The sequence below is a fragment of the Anolis sagrei genome, chromosome 1 (assembly GCF_037176765.1).
Source record: "Anolis sagrei isolate rAnoSag1 chromosome 1, rAnoSag1.mat, whole genome shotgun sequence".
NCBI lineage: Eukaryota > Metazoa > Chordata > Lepidosauria > Squamata > Dactyloidae > Anolis > Anolis sagrei.
This window is the reverse complement of record NC_090021.1, coordinates 314,324,595-314,346,594: the sequence shown is the minus strand read 5'-3', so window position 1 is coordinate 314,346,594 and position 22,000 is coordinate 314,324,595. Positions and strand designations below refer to the sequence as shown.

Genomic DNA, 22,000 nt, shown 5'->3' with positions numbered 1-22,000 from the left:
TTAGGCCTCATCTGAAGTACTGTGTTCAGTTCAAGGTGCCTCATTTTAAGAAGGCTTACGCCCCCCTCGTGGCACAATGCATTAAGCCGCTGAGCTGCTGAACTTGCTGACTGAAAGGTTGGTGGTTCAAATCCGGGGAGCAGGGTGAGCTCCCACTGTTAGTTCCAGCTTCTGCCAACCTAACAGTTCAAAAACCTGTAAATGTGCGTAGATCAATAGGTACCACTTCTGTGGGAAGGTAACGGTGCTCCATACAGTCATGCCAGCCACATGACCTTGGAGGCGTCTATGGACAATGCAGGTTCTTTGGCTTACAAATTGAGATGAGCACCACCCCACAGAGTCGAACTCAACTAGACTTAACATCAATGGAAACCTTTACCTTTATAGATAGCTTGCAGGTTCATAGAAGAGCAACAAGGATGACAAGGAGTGTAGGGAAAAACATATGAGGAAAGGTTTCAGAGAATTGGGCACGTTCAGCCTGGTAAAGAAAGTTCTCCTCAGCCCTCTATTCATTACTCCTTATTGCTTCTCTTTTATGATTCATAGTGTTCATTCTCACTTTTTTAAAACAAAGAGGAAATGGATATTTAGAAAGTAATTGAGTGTAGAAAAAAGAGTACAGTTTGCTCTTCAATTGATTTTGCTGGTGTTGCTTTCTGTGATTTGTTTAGCAGTCATGGGGTGACTGTTTTAACATGCTAGATTTCCCTGTCCCTCCTGCAATACTGTTTATCAGTATCTATCCTATTGGGGGGCATCTTGAAAATGTGTTGTTGTTTTTTCTTTCAGAAGAGAGCTGTGATGCCATTAATGATTGATGCACCTTGTGAGGAACCTCTTTGGTATCCTGAGAGCTTGGAAATGTTACTTCAATTCCTAGAATCTCTCACCAACAAGAATCAGTCTTTAGTGTGCATTTGGGGAGTTGTAGTCCAGCACTTTCCCAAACTCCCGACTGTGATATTAATAACTGTAATAAAAATGTAATACAATGACTAGTATTTATTGCCTCTTGTCACTCAAAACCACTGGTGAAATAAAAATACTTTTAAAGGTATAAATAATATATAATGTAATATAATATGTTACATTAATATATTATATATAATGTAAAAGTAAAATGTAAAACAACCAGCATGGTGTAGTGGTTTGAGTGTTAGACTACAACTCTGAAGACCAGGATTATAAATCAAGCCCATTGAATGACCTTAACCAAGTCACATTTTCTAATCCTAGAGCAGTGATTCTCAATCTGTGGGTCCCCAGGTATTTTGGCCTACAGTTCCCAGAAATCCCAGCCAGTTTGCCAGCTCTTAGGATTTCTGGGGGGACCCACAGGTTGAGAATCACTGCTCAAAGCAAAGGCAATCTGCCTCTGAACAAATATTGCAAAGAAAACCCCATAATATGGTGTCCTTATAGTTGCCATAATTCGGAAACTACTTGAAGACACAACAGCAACAATCTAAAAAGAACAGAAAGTGGGGAGAAAGAAAAGAAAAAGTGACTTCTGTAGCAGGTTTGGAACTAAGATCAGTTTTCAGTCTGAAAAGCTGAAGTATTTAAATGTTGCGAATCTGCATTATCTTCTTTGCGAATCTGCATTATCTTCTTGCTGTAATTATAACATTTTGAAACAGTTACGTATCTCATGTGTTCATTGTCTGTATGTTCTCCTACCACAGCGTTTCTCAACCTGGGCATCGGGACTGCTGTGTGGGTCGCAAGGGGGTGACAGAGGGGTTACCAAAGGCCATCAGAAAACACAGTAATTTCTGTTGATCATGGGAGTTCTATGTGGGGAGTTTGGCCCAATTCTATAATTGGTGGGGTTCAGAATGCTCTTTGATTGTAGGTGAACTATAAACCTCAACAACTACAACTCACAAATGTCAATGTTTGTTTTCCCCAAACTTCACCAGTGTTCACATTTGGGCACATTGAATATTCGTGTCAAGTTTGGTCCAGATCCATCATTGTTTGAGTCCATAGTGCTCTCTGGATGTAGGTGAATTACAACTTCCACACTCAAGGTCAATGCCCACCAAAGCCAGTATTTTCTGTTGTTTATCGGAGTTCTGTTTGCCAAATTTGGTTCAATTCCCTCATTGGTGGAGTTCAGAATGCTCTTCGATTGTAGGTGGACTATAAATCCCAGCAACTACAACTCCCAAATGACAAAATAAATCTCCCCAGCCCCACCAGTATTCAAATTTAGGTGCATTGGGTAATAAAATTGCATACTGCGTATCAGATAGTTCATAACATTGTAACAGAAGCAAAATTACAGTTGTGAAGTAGCAACAAAAATAATTGTATGGTTGGGGGTCACCACAACATGTGGAACCATATGTGTTAAGGGGTCACAGCATTAGGAAGGTTGAGGAACGCTGTCCTACAATATAAGGGTATATATAGTTATATTTTGGCTTCTGGTGTGTAGTTCTGCAGCATACACAACAGAAGTTTAAAACTTGCACCTGTTATTCAATTCCTAAATGTGAAACAGGATTTAAGACCACAAATGGATATTAGAAATTTAAGTCTAGAAATTTTAGTTAAAAAAAATCAACTTCAAAAATCTGAGTCGACTTATCTCATGTAAGTACAGTATCTTAACCCTTATTAAAAGGGAACCATCAATTTCTTCAGATGGAGTGACAAAAGGCAAGAGCCAATCCATCCTGGGAGGTTGAAAAGAAGGATGGTCCTTGACATATTCACAAGTTATAACAAAATCCATAATATTACCCTGACTTATACATGAATATTTACTGTATTTAATATCAAATAACACATTTCTTTTGACTTCAGAAGGATGGCAACCAAGATGGAGGGGGAGAGAGTACAAGAAAGAAATGTATTGTTGCAGTAAGACATCCCCCCTCCTCTCTCCTCCCCCTATGAAAAGCACCATCTGGGTATTTCACATTTGTAATATTATTTCTCCAAGCATATGCAAACTGGCAAGAGAAATATATGGAAGGTGCCAAATTGTTAAAACTTGCCAGCTCCAAATCTGCAGAAGCAAAGAGATCATGTAGAGATCTAAACTAACAGGGGAACTCTGTAAACCTGTGAAAAAAGCCAGAGGAAATGGTATGTGACCTTGATATGTATATCTATATAATCATATTTCTTGAGGCGGCACAATTTTGCAGTAGATACTTTCTTTAGCACTATTGAGGAGCACATCAGAAATGTTTTTCATGGTCGTACAAAATTTTCTATGGAACGTAGTGCTGCAATATGCACCTGGAATTCACCATTGAAAGGGTAGCCCATCACCGTGGTGTTGAACACATTTACATGATAGTGAATTCCCCTGATGATGGAGAAATATATTTTGGACATGTCCTTCATTTATCTCCCTTTGAGTCAGTCTCTCTCTGTATAAAGTATCTCACAGCATTGCTGTGAGAAAAAGAGAGAAAGCATGTATGCCACCACAAGTTACATGGAAGAGTGTGATTCAGTATTAAATGTATAAGTTAATTGCCCACTTCTATGACAACTAATGCAGTGTTTCTCAACCTTCCTAATGCCAAGACCCCTTAATACAGTTTCGCATGTGGTGGTGACCCCCAACCATAAAATTATTTTTGTTGTTACTTCATAACTGTAATTTTGCTACTGTTATGAATTGTGATATAAATATCTGATTGCAGGATGTGTTTTCATTCACTGAACCCAATACGGCCAAATTTGAACACTGGTGGGGCTGAAGGGGGGTTGGATTTTGTCATTTGGGAATTGTAGTTTGCTGGGATTTATAGTTAATGTACAATCAAAGAGCACTTTGAACCTCCATCAACTATAGATTTGGGCCAAACTTCCCACACAAAAGCCCTATGACCAACAGAAAATACTGGAGGGATTTGGGAGGAATTGACAGTGATGTAGGGGAGAGCAGGTGTTCTACCCTAAATCACTGTAAATTCCTCCCAAATCCCCTCTTGGAGTCTCAGAAACAGCCCTCCCCTTTGCTGAGGGGCCAGCTGAGAGGCCGGCCAACCACAGCGAAGGAGGGCTTTTGGTGGGAGGATTCACCTCCAAAAAGGAAGAGAAAGATAGGCAGGTTCCTAGGACCATCAGAAATACGTGTTTTCTGATGGTCTTTGGCACCCCCCCGAAACCCCCTTGCAATCCCCAGGTTGAGAAATGCTGAACTAATGGAAATACATTAATGGACAGTTCAGTCTATATGTGTTCTTTTAATCATAATGTGTAAAAGAAGTTAAAATTCTACTCCCATTTGGGCAATTGGAACTGTCACCCAAGAAAAATATGACCTGTGTAAATTATGTAAATTGGGTTTAAACATCTCTTATTTTTCACAATTTAGGGTTTCATAATTGTAGTTTCTTAGTTACTGTTGAGCCTTTTAAGAGATTTCATTAGGAAAGTGACTGGGCAATTGTATAATTTGAAGACATAATAGTTGGAAAACTTGCTTTGTAAAAAGCGTATTTTCTTGAATGTCTGGATTCTGTGCCAGCCACTTACGCAACCAAAAAAAAATCACTACATATATAATAACTTGCTGTTAGAGTCATATTACTGTTGCATCTTTTATTACACAGTAAAGGATTTAATTTTCCTTTTGGTTTTTATTCAACCCAGATTTCTGTGCTCAGATCACTTTGCAATGCTTGCAAAGGGAGTTCTCAGATTTGTAGTCCTGAAAGTGTGTATATATTTTTTTAATTTTCAGGACTTTGGTATATAGAAACCCTTCATGAGCCACAAATCCAATGTCTTGTTTGTAAGTTGCCCCCAACTATCTTCCTACCCTCTTGTTGACAGCAGCTCTTATTGGAGATGAGTGTTGTATAAAGAGCTTTGTTACCTCTAAAGTAGTGTAGCTATGGGCTTAGTATGTCCATGAAAGTGAGAACTATTGAGTGGAATTTGTTTTTCCTACCTCAAAATTACTTTGGATAAATGAAGGTTTATGCCTATGGCTGTGTATATTTGTGTAAGTCCATAACCCATGAATCTGCTTGCAATCTTGTATCTTTATACAATTCCACATTACTTAACCTATGTGTATTTAATGGACATCAAATTTCAGTCTCAAATAAATAGCTGAATTAGCCTTCCTGTTTTGTACCCTAAAGATTACTACATTAAGAACATTATGGTTCCAATTTGCTTGTGATTTTTTTAAAGCATTTGGTATCTATAATGTTTGCTTTGTGGGGACAAGTAACAAAAATACATAAATACTGTTTTCAAAAGAGTAGATATATATGCACAGACCACAGTCTATATATATAAATGTCAAAATATGTATGTTGGTTTGTTGGTTTGTACCACAAAGGATTCCTACATGGCTTCATGGATCTCGAACAAGCATGGCAGACATACCCTTCATTATCAAACTTAAAATATTTGAAGGGCTTGAACCAAAAAACAACCCATCCCTTTTGGACCCAAGGCAGGGGGAAAGAAAAGGATGAAAGTGGATTGGCTGTGGTTAGGTGAAGTGGCCCCCTGTGTTGTCACTGGCAAAGAAAGACTTGGCTGCTGGTGGGTGTCATATATATGAGAAGGAAGGAAGGAAAGGAAAGAAGAGAAAGGAAAGGATAAGGAAGCAAGGGAGGGAAAAGAAGGAAGTAAGAATGAAAAGAAGAATAGGTATGAGGAGGGAAGGGAAGAAAGAAGAGATTAAAGGAAGAGTTGGAAGAGAAAAGGGGAAAAACAAGAGAAAGTGGAGTGGAATGAAGTCAAGGAAGGAAGGAAGGAAGGAAGGAAGGAAGGAAGGAAGGAAGGTAGGTGGTGGAGGTATATGAGGTAAAGCAAGGGAAGAAAAAAAAGAAAAGAGAAAGGAGGTGGGGTATGAGGCCAGCGCTAGAATGCCATACTGCTGGCTTTCCAAAACTCTAATTTTGAACGTTTTTATCTCTACAAAATACACATTTTGCCAATACATTTCTGGTCACAATTCAAATTCACGGTTCAGGTCCTGCCTAACTTCGCAACCGCATTTTCCCTATGAACCAGCGTGGAACCTAAGATCTGCTGGGAGGCCCTTTTCTTGCTCTTGCCACTGTCACAAGCACAGTTGGTGGGAAGGAGAGAGAGAGCCTTCTTAGTCATGGTCCCTTGGCTCTGGAACTCCCTCCCCAGGAAGATTAAGTTAGCACCCATTCTGTCCACCTTCCACAGGGGCCTCAAAACCTGGATGTTTCAGTGTGTGTTTGATAATAGTTAGTTAGGCCTCTGTCTATGAATGTCCAGCCCAAAATGACCATTACAGTGAACTTAGCACTTTATCCCACCCCTAGTCCTATAATCGACTTTTTGCACAAGCCCATGCATAGCTCTCTCCAACTTCTGAACTTGCCCACCTTGTCTCTGGTTCTAGTTATGGAAGTTTGTTTTGTTTCGTTTTAATTGTTGTTTTTATATTCTACTTTTTAAAATTATATTAATCAGATTGTTATAGGTGTTTTATTTTTTTAAAATGTGTTTTTAGTTTGTAAACTTCGTTGTGCTGGACTTGGTCCCACTTGTAAGTTGCCCCAAGTCCCTTCATGGAAATGGTGGTGGGATATAAAAATAAAGTAGTAGTAGTAGTAGTTGTTGTTGTTGTTGTTGTTGCTATTATTATTATTATTATTATTATGCCTAAAACCTCTGCAACTATACCTCATTTTCCTTTTAATTTAGTTTTAACTACTGTGTTTACATAAGGGAGAAATCTGTTGTTTCATTCTATATTTTTAAGACTCACCAAATTCTAAGTGTAAAAAAAGTTGTTGAATTTTATCTGTGTTATCGCTGTTATTTCTGACTTTTATGAGTCTAAAGTGAACCTATCACAGGGTTTTCTTGACATATTTGTTCAGATAGATGATGGCCACTGCTTTCCTCTGAGGCTGAGAGAGTGTGATGAGCCAAATCCCATTCATTAGGTTTCCATGCCTAAGTAGGGATTCAACCCCTGGAGTTCCGTGGCTTTTATTTGTGGTATGGACAAGTAAATAATTAGGAACTTTGTGGACTATTCGGCCAGTTAGAAGTTTGAAGTCTTAGTTGAAGTATGTATTAAATGTGTTGTCGTTTATTAATTATTGAGATTTAATTATAGAATCTGAGTAGCTGACTAGCCCAATTGTTGGAAAGAGATGTGTTCAAGGAGGTTGAAACATTCTGTTGCAGAAATAATCAGGGAGGCGTTAATCCACTCCAAAGTCACTTCTTGTAGCCATGGAGACAAATGTAATCAAACCTTTTTCCTCCTCCTGGCTTTTGATTAGAGACACTATTGACTTACGGCTTTGGAGAATTGGTGAGCAGCATGCCAAATGCCAGAAGATGGAAATTAATCACTAAGTGATTGGTCTGAATTCCACTGATTTGGAAAAATGAAGGGCTTTTTCATCTTCTTAAAGAACCACATGAGATACACTTCACATTTTTCCAAAAGTATTGGGGGGTTTTGTAAAAAAAATCTTTGAATATTTCACAACTGAAATAATTCTTAAAGCAGTAAGTGTCTTTCCGTCTTGAATTTTCTTCTTAGTATTCTGACTATCTCAATTGAAAGAGACTGAGAAATCAAGAGAACTTCCTTTTGAGGTGGAAGTTCTTCAGATTATAAAATTTCCTGTGACCACTGTGCGCACCTCTCCTACATTTCTCCTATTAAATTTGCTGCAAATTATTAGAATACAACCTGCATACTACCATGTTAGCTACTACTTACCTCAAAATCTCTAGGCCATCAAGTGCGATCTCTGTGGTCAAATGTTGGCAGAAGTTGTCCACAGAGACCCACTAGAGAACCTAGACATGCCTAGAGGGAACATTTAATCAAATCCACTAATAATAAAGTTTCCAAAAGTCAGAGTAGTCTATAGAGAGGTCTGACAGTAGTTCGTTTTAAGCTAATAACTATAAGATCTTCAAAAACGGATCGTTTTGATTCTCCTGCCTCCCTTAAGTGCAAACCTCTTATCATTGTCCTTGATCTTATGCTGTTAAAGGAGTCTTACCTTTCTTTCCTCCGAATGAATTCTGGAATAGTCTCCTAGCCTTCATGTCCTACGAAGCAGCAGTTCTATAGAAAATAAGGAATATCCCTAGGGTTAGGAAAATGTCTTGGCTGGCTATTGATGAAGTGTTCTCTAAACTACAAGCATGCCTTTGTCAAGACCAGGGTTGTATTCCCACTACATAATTATAGCACTTCAATACAACTTTAAGTGACATGGCTCTATCCTCCAAATTCCTGGGATAGAATTTTATGAGGTACACATTGATTATTCCTTATTCAAAATGCTTGAGATCAGAGATGTTTTAGATCTTAGTTTTTTTAAAATATCTTTTTGTCGTGACAGAAGCGACTTGAGATAACTGCAACTTGCTTCTGGTGTGAGAGAATTGGCCATCTGCAGAGATGTTGCCCAGGGAACGCCCAGAAGTTTTACCATCCTGTGGGAGGCTTCTCTCATGTCCCCGCATGGGAAGATGAGGCTGACAGATTGCAGCTCACCCCATCTCACAGATTTGAACTGCCAACCGCGAGGGCAGCAGTTCAGCTAGCATAAGGGTTTAACCCATTGCACCACCACGGCTCCTTTTTTCATACCTGTATTTTTATATATGCACATACTGAAATATCTTCGAGATGTGATCAAGGTCCAAATACCATATTTCAGATTTTGAATTATGGATAAGGGATGCTGAGTCTGTATTGAAAATTATTTCTAAATTGTTAAAATAATATAGCCATGCAGCGTGGGTAAACTCTAGGACATTGGCATGAACCCTTTGCAGTAAGATGGTAGTCCTAGAGCAGGCATGGGCAAACTTTGGTCCTTCAGGTGTTTTGGACTTCAACTCCTACAATTCCCAACAGCTGGCTTTTGGAAATTGTTTCCACATGCTAGAGAATTGAGGCGCTGCAATCATCTCATATGAGAGTGGATTTTTAGGACATCTATAGACCACATATTTTATGGAACATTGGGTCCTTTCACACCATATAATGATAGCACCATAATTCCATTTTCACTTCTTTGGCTTCATCCTATAGAAATCTGGCCCTCGCCAGAGCTTCCTGTCGGCCCATTACTCCCCCCAGCTCCTTCAGGTTCAAGCCAGTCACTTGGTTTTGGTTATATTCAGTTTTTATTTTTGATTATTTTTCCTGTTTCAGGGTTCCAGCCACTATGCACTCAAAGTGGCAAAACACAGCTATGCTTCTTAGAGAGGTTTGTTCTTATGCTCATCATATAGTGATCTGTCCTGAAACAAGTCATGATGGCTACTTCTATAAAACCAGAGCAAAGAAATGGTTAAAACCATTGGGCCTAGGACATATAAAGTATAATTTGTTTGACAGAGATTTTAATATTGCACTGTCTATCATCTTCCATCTAGAAACTAATATGATTCCTCTTTCAAAACAAACTTAGGACAGAATATGTCTTTTCCCCAGACTTTTTTTTATTATTAATTGTGGAGGTAGAGGTCTTAATCATGCAGGGATAAAAGCTGGTTTGCTGAATTTTTTGTTGCAGAATGGTACTAGATTAGCACTGCTGTATTTTAAAAATTAGATGCTAGAAGTTTAAAACCGCCCATCTCTGATTTTGTTTTCAACAGCAAAAAGAAAATTAACAGTTTTGGCATCTGTCAGAGAGGCTTATTTATTTTTCAATGTGGCTAAAATAATAGGAATAATTTTGATTTGGTGTTTGTGTGTCTCGGAGAGAGAAAGGTTTCTGGAAAACTTCTAAACATATTCGAAGTTAACAACCATTTCTTTGTTTTTCGCACCATCTCAGAATTCCCCAATCCCTTCAAAATATCACAACCCAAATACAGTAAGTAGCATCTAAACGAAAAATTTGTGGAAAGTAATGTGAGATCCCTGGTTGTTCATGAAAATTAGGTAGTATTATTTCTGAGAAATTTAGGGAATGCATGTCATTTTAAATTTTAAATCTTTTTTTATTCTACTTCACAGAGTATTGGGAAGGGGTCTTTATGGTGTATAGACCCAGAATACAGACAAAATCTTATCCAGGCTTTGAAAAAGACTCCCTATCATCCTTATTCACACGTATTCACCACACCTCCAGCATCTCCTCAGGCATATCAAAGGTAAGAAAATGTGAATATACTATTATGTAAGTTGTTGTTCTATCTCTTTTTAATACTTAGTTGGACATAAAAATAAAAAATGGATTGATTTCAATCTACTTAAGAGTCCCTCTGTTTCGCCAAGATGCCTTCTTGGGTTTGTTAAAGTTAAGACATTATTGGTCTGTAATAAATGATCCTATATTTTCAACCTTACTTCACAGTATAATAAGTTGAAATCAAGTTCGACTTAGTTTTGTACCTGCTCCAGTCACGGATAAGTAGATTTCAGTTTATCCTTTTCCTGTTCCTGATCTAAAATAATATGATGGTTGTGAAAGTATAATAGACTCCCATGCGACCAATGTTTTAAGTTTTTGCTTAGATCTATAATATTTCTTACCGTTATTGGCAGAACTCAGGTGTTGTTTGCAATAATTGCTCTACGTTTTCAGTGCTTCTGTGCTCATGAAGAAAAAAAAATCTGTTCTTCTGTACTCATGGCAGTGGCTGATTTCAGAAAATATATGCGAAAAGAATCAAGGATTTCCTCTTCTTGCTCCCACAAATAGATCTGCATCTTTCTGAGAGCAAGGTGCTGGTGAATTTTCTCTTACAGTTTGGCATTTGTAGCATTGCTTTGTCAATGCAGTTATCAAGTCCGTTGTAAACTCTTGCTTCCAAGTGACTAAATGTTAGTTTTGTTGTTGAGTTATTTTCTCTCTTGTTGTAGTTACCTCCTCTGTGAGGCAAGAGTGGTTATGCCAGTTGCCATGGTGCCTTCTTGTTCACTTTCTTAAAAGAGCAAACCAGGACTGGTGAACTCAAAAGAATCATAGATTCATAGAGTTAGAAGAGACCTCATGGATCATCCAGTCCAACCTCCTGCCAAGATGCAGGAAAATTGCATTCAAAGCACCCCCAACAGATGGCCACCCAGCCTCTGCTTAAATGCCTCCAAAGAAGGAGCTTCCACCACACTCCGGGGCAGAGAGTTCCACTGCTGAACAGCTCTCACATTCTGGAAATTTTTCCTAATATTCAGATAGAATCTCCTTTCCTGTGGTTTGAAACCATTGTTTCGCATCCTAGTCTCCAGGACAGCAGAAAACAAGCTTGCCCCCTCATCCCTATGACCTCACCTCACATATTTATACATCGCCATCATGTCTCTTCTCAATCTTCTCTTCTGCAGGCTAAACATGCCCAGCTCTTTAAACCACTCCTCATAGGGCTTGTTCTCCAAACCCTTGATCATTTTATTCACCCTCCTTTGGACACATTCCAGCTTGTCAACATCTTCCTTAAATTGTGGTGCCCAGAATTGGACACAGTATTCCCGATGTGGTTTGACCAAGGCAGAATAGAGGGTAGCATGAGTTCCCTGGATCTAGACGTTGTACTCCTGTAGTGGGTTTGCTTTGTTTATGTAAAGCAAGGGCAAAGAGATGCTTATGGGATATCAGGTCTGCTGTGTCTTGGAGTAGTTACCACGGAAAGACTTGAGTTCTTCCAGGAACTCAGGATCAAGTCACTATGTCAGCGGTTCCCAACTTTTGGGCCTCCAGGTGTTTTTGGCTTCAACTCCCAGAAATCCTAGCTAGCTTACCAGCTGCCAGTAATTGTGGGAGCTGAAGTCCAAAACACCAGGAGACCCAAAGGTTGGGAACCACTGCACTATAACAATTGCCCTAAATACCCACGTATAGGTCTAAAAATGTTTGCCAAAAATATCCACCCCAAAAGATTGGGTCAACTCATGGCATGGGTCAATGTGAATACTATACATTTACTTATCAAAAAATCATGGCCTGCTTGGTCCTTTCTGGGAGATCAGAGCCCTTCTAACATCTCTGCCACTGAGCCACTTATGGCCCTTTTGAATACCTGGTAGTAGTCATTTTAAAAGGCCAAAAAGTGCTTGTCTTTCCCCCTTTTCCTCAGATTATTATTATTAATATATTTATTTATGGCATGCCTTTTCCTCTAAAAAAAAAGAGACTCTTAAGAGAGAATAAACCTTGCTTTATCCACAGGGCATATAAAAAATCCATTGTTCTGACCGCAAAACCTTCCCTTGTCTCATACATGGGTTTATATCAGGTATGGGCCAACGTGGGCTCTCCAGGTGTTTTGGAGTTCAACTCCCACAATTCCTAACAGCCTCAGACCCCTTCCTTGGTCACTGAACCAATCCCATGGTCTGCAGCCCCTCCCACTGCCTCAAGTAGATAGAGCTAAGAAAACAGCAAACTACTTCAGGAAATAAATGACGCATTATAAACAGGCTAAACCAGGCTTGAGAAGGTTGCTATCTCGAACACTAAGAGCCTCAGCAACTGAGGGGGGAAAGGAAAGGAAAGGGCCTGAGGCTGTTAGGAATTGTAGGAGTTGAAATCCAAAATACCTGGAGGGCCCAAGTTGGCTCATGCTTGGCCTATATGGTAACAGAATATTATAAAATAGTAATAAGAGAATTCCATGTAGACCAGTGGTTCTCAACCTTCCAAATGGTGCAACCCCTTACTATAGTTCCTCATGTTGTGATGACCCCCAACTATAACATTATTTTAGTTGCTACTTCATAAATGTAATTTTGCTTCTGTTACAAATCGTAATCCTTTCAGATATGCAGGATGTATTTTCATTCACTGTACAAATACCCAATACACCCAAATTTGAATACTGGTGGGGTTCGGGGGATTGTTTTTGTCATTTTGGAGTTGTAGTTCTGGGATTTATAGTTCGCCTAAAATCAAAGAGCATTCTGAACTCCACCAACGATGGAACTGAACTAACTTGACACATAGAACTCCCACGACCAACGGAAAATACTGGAAGGGTTTGGTGGGCATTGACCTTGAGTTTTGGAGTTGTAGTTCACCCACCTCCAGAGAGCACTGTGGACTCAAACCATGATGGATCTGGACAAAACTTCGAACAAATACTAATATGCTGAAATGTGACCACTGGTGGAGTTTGGGGAAATTAGACCTTGACATTTGGGAGTTGTCGTTGCTGGGATTTATAGTTCACCTACAATCAAAGAGCATTCTGAACCCCATCAACTATAGAATTGAGCCAGACTTCCCACATAGAACCCCTATGACATACAGAAAATACTGTGTTTTCTGATCATCTTTGGTGACCCCTCTGATACCCCCTGGTGACCCCCCCCCCGGGGTCCCGACCCCCAGGTTGAGAAATGGTGATGTAGACTATTGAACAAAATACACATATGCATCGGTTGCCTCTCTCTGACTGATTAGTGTTAGTAGACCTGAATGATAGTCAGCCGTGTTTAATTTGGGTTTGGATTGGAGGTTTGTGAGTAGCCCCCTCCCACCCCCATGATAAGACTTCCATAATCTTCTTTTTAACGAAAGGGGGGGGGGGGGTACATGGCAGAAGTAATTTCCGTGATGGTAGCATGAGTGACTCGTCCGTGCGCCTTTGCTGTGCCGGGCGCTCCTCCTGTCACATGGGCCAGACAATCAATCTTCAGGCAGAGATTGGGAGGAACAGCTGGGCTTTTGCGGGAGACGGCTGTATGTCTGCCCTTGCTAGGCGATTAGCGTGATGGTAACCATAGCAACTGGAACGTCGCCATGGCAACGCATAGCTGAGACAGGTGCAGTTGCATCACAAGGCTGTTTGTTGCCTGGCAAAAGGACAGGCCATTAGTATTAAGACATACGCTGTTGCCGTGGCGACGGATAACCCGACATAGCAACTACAGTGGGCTTGAAGCATTTTTACCTAAGATGAAAGAAAATAAAATAAAACAAAGTGGTGGGAGTTGCATTCCACCTGGGTTTTTAATTTAAACGAGAGTCTTGGTACAAGGGCATAGTGATGTCAGAAAATAGACAATTTACTGAAAGGTATCAAGAACAGCACGTAAAGGAATTAGCAGTAGTTGCAGTATCAACATGGGAGGTTAAACAGTGTGCATTATTCGCAGATAATCCCATAATTGTGATGTTTTGATGTTTTATTATACCAATATTAACTTCTGACAGGGCCATTAGGCACTGCAAGGCAACTGCCTCCGGTGGCAGATGCTTTGTGGCAGTGGTGGCATCTCCCCCCCCCCCCCCACCTCTATTATTGTTGTTATTGTATGTCTTCATTTCTTCCTTTTATCTCAATTGAGACGCATCTGTTCTCCTGGCCAGCCTCATCTCTTGGAGGACAGAAACATCCTCAACAAATGCACTGACCTACTTCTGCTAAACTAGTCTGCTATCGTCAGAGGTGGCGGAGCTTCTGTACTTAGACTGGAAGAGGAAGCCATCTTGGTCATTCTCTTAGGCAGCCAAATACTGGGGGCTAAGCCTGACCCAAAAATATATTGCCTAGCCCTGGCATGGGCAAACTTCAGCCCTTCAGGTGTTTTGGACTTCAACTCCCACAATACCTAACTATTGGGATATGGATTATAACCTATTAGGATCATAACCTATTGGGTAGCAGAGTTTTGGAAGCATTCCTTTAATTCAGTGGTTCCCTACCTTTTTTTTTTTTTTGTGACCAGGGACCACTTTGGCCGGGGACCACTCCCCAACATTAGCCTGTAGGAAAATTAACACAAGAAAACTATTATGAGCAAGTTCTTTAGTTAAAAAGTAATTGCTGGTTATCCATCGAGTCAAACAAAACTGTCTCTCTCCTAAACTCAGGTCACAAATCAGAGTAAATTGATTAGGCACATTGACATCCATTGGGGTTGCATCAATTATAGTATCCAAGTTGGATACTATAGTTTGATATGGCACCTGCATCTTTTGCAGGGAACATTAAATCCTTATAAAACTACAAATCCCATAATTCCATAGCATTGAGCCATGGGAGCTAAAGTTGTGTCAAAATGCATTCATTCTATAGTGTAGTTGCACCAAGGTCTAGAGGAGTGGTTCCCAACCTTTTCTTTTTGACCAGGGACCACTTTGACTGGGGACCACACTCCAACATTAGTGCCAAAAGTGTTATGAATCAGTTTTTGGTCAAGTTTTGATTCAGTTTGGTTATTTGGAGTGCCGATTCAGAAAATTTCATTGCATAGACCACATCAGCTCCAGTTTCTGATACAGAACATATTCCATCCAGTAGTCACCGTCTGCTTGCTCACAGAAAACCATATTTAATAAGCCTCGACACTATAAGAGGGTTTTTGTGAGATCAATCATTCTTATTGCAACAGTGTAGTAATGGTGAGGATGTGGACCATATTTTCGTTATTGCAGACCACCGGTGGTCCATGGACCACAGGTTGGGAACTACTGCTTTAGTTTTTGGGGTAATGAATGATAATTGGGCACGTAAATATCTTGTTTGTATTCAGGCAAAGATTCAAGTAGACTTTTTTTTTAAATGACATGTTTTACTCACAACTTCATGTATTTAAACATGCACATTTCTTGTCAGGTTAAATTTTCAAACATTTCAGTTTGTATCCTTAACGTATAGTCTTTCTCAGTCTCTTCAAAACTATATTGCTCTGTACAGCTCTCTTTCATAACAGTCTACTTTCAAGGGACTCAAGCATCAACAGTTTTCTAAAGCCCTAGATGGTTCAGGTCCAGGCTGACGGCATCCCCTTCTACTGGGGCTGGCCCAAAGTGCTGGTTATGACATTTAGAGCCCCAGATGGTTCAGGTCCAGACTGAATCAATCCCATGGTCTGCAGCCCCTCCCACTGCCTTAAGTGCATAGAACTAAGAAAACAGCAAACCACTTCAGGAAATAAATGACACATTATAAACAGACAAAACATTAAATAGAGAAGGCTTGAGAAGATCACTATCTCCAAAATTAACAGCCTACCCCCCCCCCCCCCAGATGCTTAAGTAGGGGAAAAGGAAGGGGCCGGAGGCTATTAGGTATTGTTGGAGTTGAAGTCCAAAACACCTGGAGGGCCAAAGTTTGCCCATACCTGGCCTAACCTATTTGAACCCCCAAAGAGTTACTTACATTTTGGCAGTATACACCAGGGGTAGAAATTGTGGGGAAGGAGGAGACAAAAAGGAGTAGGGGAAAAAGGAGTAGGAGTATTTGTTACTCGCCTCTCTTCACAGCTCCAAGCAAGATACAATGTAGTTAAAATATATAGGTAAAACAAAGGACCATACAATGCATATATTTAAAAACATAGAGCAAAGATTAAAGCACCAATACTAATAAAATCTCAACTCTTAACTGGTAGTGGTTCTCCAATATTCCACACAGATTCCTTTCCTCAGTCTCTATCTCTAATTTTTCCCGGTGTGTCTCCTCTAGCATTAACCAAGCCTTACATAGCTTAAGGCCACATCAGCCTTATGGTTTCCTACAAAGGGCCATTGAATCCATGGATGGAGAATTCATAGAAACAGAGGGCGGGCGGGGTAGGTAGGTAGGTAGATAGATAGATACACACACACATAGTGGTTGATGCGCCTTAGCTTTTACTAAATGTGGATCTCCAGGTGTAATTGAATGACAACTCCCATCACTTTGATCATCCACCATGTGGACTGGGGATAATGAGAATTGCAACCTAGCAATACTTCTGACTGAGCTTGGGAAAAGGCTGAAGGACATTTTCAAGTCAGACATCATATCTGCAAGCCTTATCTCTAAATCCAAACTCCACTCACCTGACTAAACAGAACAAATAGCAGCCTCTCAGTGTTACTGTATCACAACTCCCATCAACTTAAGTTATGATATCTAATGAGGAAGAATACAGGAGTTGTAGACCATCATCTGAGGGCCAAAAAAAAAAAAAATGACACGGAGGGAGGGCCCTGTTCAGCCCAGAGGCCTTGGGTTTGACACATGTGATAACCATACATATTGTTATAGCCCCAGATTATCTGAGGCAAACAGCCTTTCTCCCTTACAAACAGTCTATAACATAACTTTGATATTAACAAGTCCACCTCTTAGGTTGTTTTAAGCATCACTTTAAATGATTCTCAACCAGGTGTGTTCAGTGTGTGTTAACTGTCCATCTTGGAGCCTTTACATCTGCAAGCATTGGATTCCCCCCAAGCCTCCTAGTACATTCCTGTCATATGTGAATGGTGCCATTTTGACTCCACAGAGACTGACACTTGGAGAATTGAGATTAGTGTAAGTGATAGGAGCCAATTTATGTCATACATGTCTTGGCACTGACAGCTTTTTAGCTCTTTATAATCCTACGAACTCCTTGGAGCTTTTCGTGAGATTCTTCAAAAACAGCTAGAGAATCATTGAAGATTTTTATATTTTGAACTACAGCTCCCAAAATCTGAGGCAGTGGCTATGCTGCCTAGAAAATGTAATCCAAAAATTAGCTTTTTCTCATTTCTTCTGTTGACTGCCGTGCAAATGGTTAGAAGTTGGACAACTTTGGTAGATTCATGGGACAGTCTTCTATGACCCTCTGGACTACCAAAAGGCTCCAAAATGAGAAGTCCAGTTCTCATATAAAAGAGAAGGAATGTTTTAAGGTTTACAAGTGACTCTTTAAATTATGAGCTAGTGTTTCTGAGGACTTCTAGGAATGGTCATCCCTTTTCTTTTCCTTCTTTGGAGAAACACATGGTTGGGGCAGTCAGAGAGCACAAAAACATTATCAGGGCCACATTTTGTCTGTGCTCACATTAGACTGATGGTGATGGAGTCACTCTGATGGTCATTTAAGTTTCCAGCCTCAATTAAAGTTGACACCATTCATGTTCTAAAAGTGTCTAAAGGTTTGAACTTTGCATATGTTTGAGTCCATCTGCTGCTATGGGAATTCCATAATGTACATTTTCTGGTAATTCTGACAGTTGCTACATGTGCCACCTCAACCAGAAGGTCAGATGATACTGTCTGAACAGAGCATTTAAAAATAAAGGCATGCAAAAAAAAAAATCCGTTCTTGGTTTGAAAATGTTATTTCCTGTTTAATTGTGTGGTACTTACTTTGAAAGTAGTTGTTATACACCAGAAACTTTATTGTTGTGGCTGCCACAAACTATGTTGAAGTGATTGAGACTCTATGAGATATTCATTGAAAAGTTATCGCAAAATATGATGCAGGATGTCTGGCAAAAACAAAGTTTTTGCAGTTTAATTAACTTTTCCTTGTTTCTTATGATCAATTAGAAAATGACATCTATAACACAAGAACAAAACTAGTGTTACACAGTGTAATCATTACTATATTAAATTGTATAGTCCGATTTAATATAGAATGACTTATTTGTTTGAATCATGTTGTTTTTATTTCTTTCTTTATAACCAGAGAGTTGAAAAATTAAAATTAGATTTAGTCCAGGGCTGAGATAATGAGAATTTCCTCATTATGTCAACAACTGGTTCAACTACTTTTAAACAGTTGGGAGTCAAGTTAGAACTCATAAGCAACTCTGAGCCAAACAACCATAGGAGTGGTGCTTTCTCACTACAGAAAGTAACATTTCGACTTTAAATGTAAAATTTCTAAATCAAGAAACATATGATTAAACGTGAGAGCTGGTCACATGTGTTGTAATTGGATTCCTTAAGTGTTTCACATTCAGCACTTTTGTTGACTTTTAATCCTCATTGTGTGTACAGTTTTCTTCTTCCTTATATAAATACTAACTGAAGGGAATTGTATCTTCACTTTAGTAACTTTATGTATCTCAGGAAATGGACCCTAGTTCACATACGCATATGTCAGAGTAAATGTATTCATTTGTAGCTACAAGTCTGTTTAGAAAGTAAGAGGTTTTCAGCTGCCAAAGTATGTAGATAATATGTCTGATGAAGTGGACTCTAATTTACAAAATGATATGCCATAATCTTTAGGGTGTTGCAAAAAGATGTTGTATATAGACACATTTCACCTTCATTACAATGTGAATTGCTTTAAAGATGAAATGGCTCTTTTAAACCTGAAGGTAAATGACTGTGGGTTTGTTTTGTTTCTGCTATGCATTTGGGATGAATTACAGTTGTTTGGCTATTATTTTAAAAAATGGCCAGCTCTAAATTTAGCATATGAAGTACTATGGCATTGTAAATTGACAGGTATTCTTTGTATTTCCCGTCTTGATTGTGCAATGTTCAAAAAATCATTTATCTAAATTGTTGCATTGTTGTACAACTCCTAATCTTCGTACCACTTTATATTGGGCTATCTTTGGCTAATATTGGATTTAAAACCAATGTTGTTTTATTAATGCCACATAGAGGGTATACAGCAGGCATGGGCAAACTTTGGCCCTCTGGGTGTTTTGGACTTCAAATTCCACAATTCCTAACCACCTACCAGTACAAAACACCCAGAGGTCTGAAGTTTGCCCTTGCCTGGTATAGAGGGTAAGTAAAGGTAAATGTAAAAGTTTTCCCCTGACATTAAGTCCAGTCGTGTCTGCACCTGGGGGTTGGTGCTCATCTCCATTTCTAAGCTGAAGAGCCAGCATTGTCCATAGACACCTCCAAGTCATGTGGCTGGCATGACTGCACGGAGCGTTATTTTCCCGTGGGAGTGGTATCTATTTATTTACTCACATTTGTATGCTTTCAAACTGCTAGTTTCGCAGAAGCTGGGGCTAACAGTGGGAACTCACCCTGCTCCCTGGATTCAAACTGGTGACCTTTTGGTCAGCAAATTCAGCAGGTCAGCAGTGTAACCCATTGTGCTCTTGGTATAGAGGGTAGCAGCTTTTAATTTTCCTCAAGTCCTGGCAAATAGAGTAAGCTACTAGGTATTTTTCCTTCCTTTTGTTTGAAAAAAGTTAAACTTGTATCATTATTTAAAATGCTAGATCACTATTTGGAGATTAGGTAGCCTTCTGAATGCAAGCACATTTTATTTCTTCTTTACTGAGACTTTAAATACTTGTAGAGTTGAATAAAAACTTTTTCGGTGTAGCTGTTTTAAGACACAACTTGTTTTCTCAAGTGCTGGCAATCTCTTCTCAAATCAAGGGTACCTTGGTCTGTGTAATAATAGTAAGAAATATCTGTGAAACATTCATTGTGTCCAAATTGCCCTGTGCTGAAAACTTGTATACCTAGGGTTGTTGGTTTTTTGTTTTTGTTTTTTGGTGGAGAAATGTGATCACCTAAGGAAGAGCAGATTTTCACTTGCAAATCAGCATTCTCTATGATGTTGAAAAGTGAAACTCCAGTTTAGATGTGCAGATGTTATCTTTAAAGAAAAGTTGCACGGCAGCATTCCATTGCTTTCCCCCCCAAATGCTGCAAGACTGAAGGATTTGGCTGTAAAGCTCAGTGACTGAAATTAATAAACTACATGCAGATGACTTTAATTCTCCCAATATTAAGATGCCTCTAGGGGGCTGGATTAACAGAAGGAATTACAAGGTTTATACGGCTCGGCTGGCAGGATCCCGCAGAGACAAATTGACCCACTGTTCGTGTCTTTCAAACCTTGTAGAGAAACAAATGTATTGAATTTAGAGACAAAATGATTCAGAGCTTATTCCCTGGAATGTTGTAGTTACTGGGCATGTATTCTCTTGCAGTCTGGTGTGACTTTCAAGGAGAGTATTGGCTAATGCTTGGAGAAATTACTATTTTGAACTATAGTCCCCAAGATCCCAGCCAGCATGGGAACTATAGTCCAGAACATAACTTTTCCAGTTCTGGTCTGGAAACCAGTAGTGTAGGAAATGAATTTAGATCAAGGTTGGCTCTACATAGTGGAATTGTAGTGCAATAGATGGATATGGAATTATGTACAGTGATTAGTGGAATGGCCCAGATTACAATTGTGGATAGTGTGGTTAATAGTGAATGTGATGTTTTTAAATGTCTCACTGAGTTTTTAATTCTAGTTCAAAATGTCTGTTTTAATTGTACATTGTTTTAAGGCATCAAATAGTTGCCTATATGTAAAGTCACCTTGAGTCTTCTCCGGGGTTGAGAAAGGCGGGGTATAAATGTGGCAAATCAATCAATAGAATAAAAACAGTGTGACACCACTTGAACTGCCTTGGCACAATGCTATAGGATCATGGGAGTTGAAGTTTGGTGATGCATCAACACTCTTCGGCAGAACAGAATAAATACCTTGTAAAACTACAACTCCCATGAATCCATAGCATTGAGCCATGGCAGTTCAAGTGGGGTCAAACTGCATCAGACTGCTGATCCCATCAAATTCTGTGTAGTTTGCCTTTTGGCATTGCAGCAAGATTACAGTCACAGTTTCTCAGCTCTATTAGTAATAGCCAAGGGTTGACTTCTACATGCAAAGTATTTTCTCTATACATCCTTCTCCTTGGTGTTGTCTTTTATTCCAAGTGTCTGTACTCAAAAAGATTGCCTAAAGGGCCATATTTTCCCACATAGGCCCCATCAGACTTTGTGATCTTCAGGGGGAGGCCCTATTTTTAGTGCCATCACCCTCAAATGCATACTTAGAAAAGCCATGGGCATTTAGGCTGGCCTGCTCTCAAAGGGACAGTTAATCTAAGTAGGTGGTGCCTTTTGCTTCCTCCCCCTCCCCGAAAGCTGTTTCCTTTAATTAATGTTTCATGCTTCAAGCTGCTAAAGCATTATTCACTTTATTGTAAACTGTCTTCAATCCCATTTGTTGGGTATACAGCGAATAAAACTGCTGGACTTTTCTTTTGCTTTTCTTTTAATGCCCACTCCCTTCTGGGAAATGAGTTTATTTACACTGGGTCAGAATGTGTCCCACAGCATGTGCACCCTTTCTATAAAAATGTTTGCAGAGCTAAAGCAAATTTACTGAACAACTAGCCAAACCTTGCATCTTGCTCATGGCCCAATAAACATTTTCGTTTCCACAGAACTGATACATGTAAAAACAAAAACCTGCTTGTATGTAACAAGGGAGAAATGTGACTTTTCATATAAAACTTTCAGAAAATAGCATTGTGTACTACAATTCTCTATATAA

General features: G+C 39.5%; 1 protein-coding gene across 7 annotated transcripts in view; it reads left to right on the top strand.

Moving 5' to 3' along the window:
• Window positions 1-22,000, top strand: part of FOXN3 (forkhead box N3) — a 251,710-nt gene that overhangs the window by 109,872 nt on the left and 119,838 nt on the right. For all 7 annotated transcript variants that reach the window (XM_067462955.1, XM_067462958.1, XM_060756931.2 and 4 more), the window contains exon 3: window positions 9,989-10,125. In XM_067462955.1, the coding sequence (XP_067319056.1) occupies window positions 9,989-10,125 (137 nt within the window). The remainder of the gene's footprint in view (window positions 1-9,988; window positions 10,126-22,000) is intronic.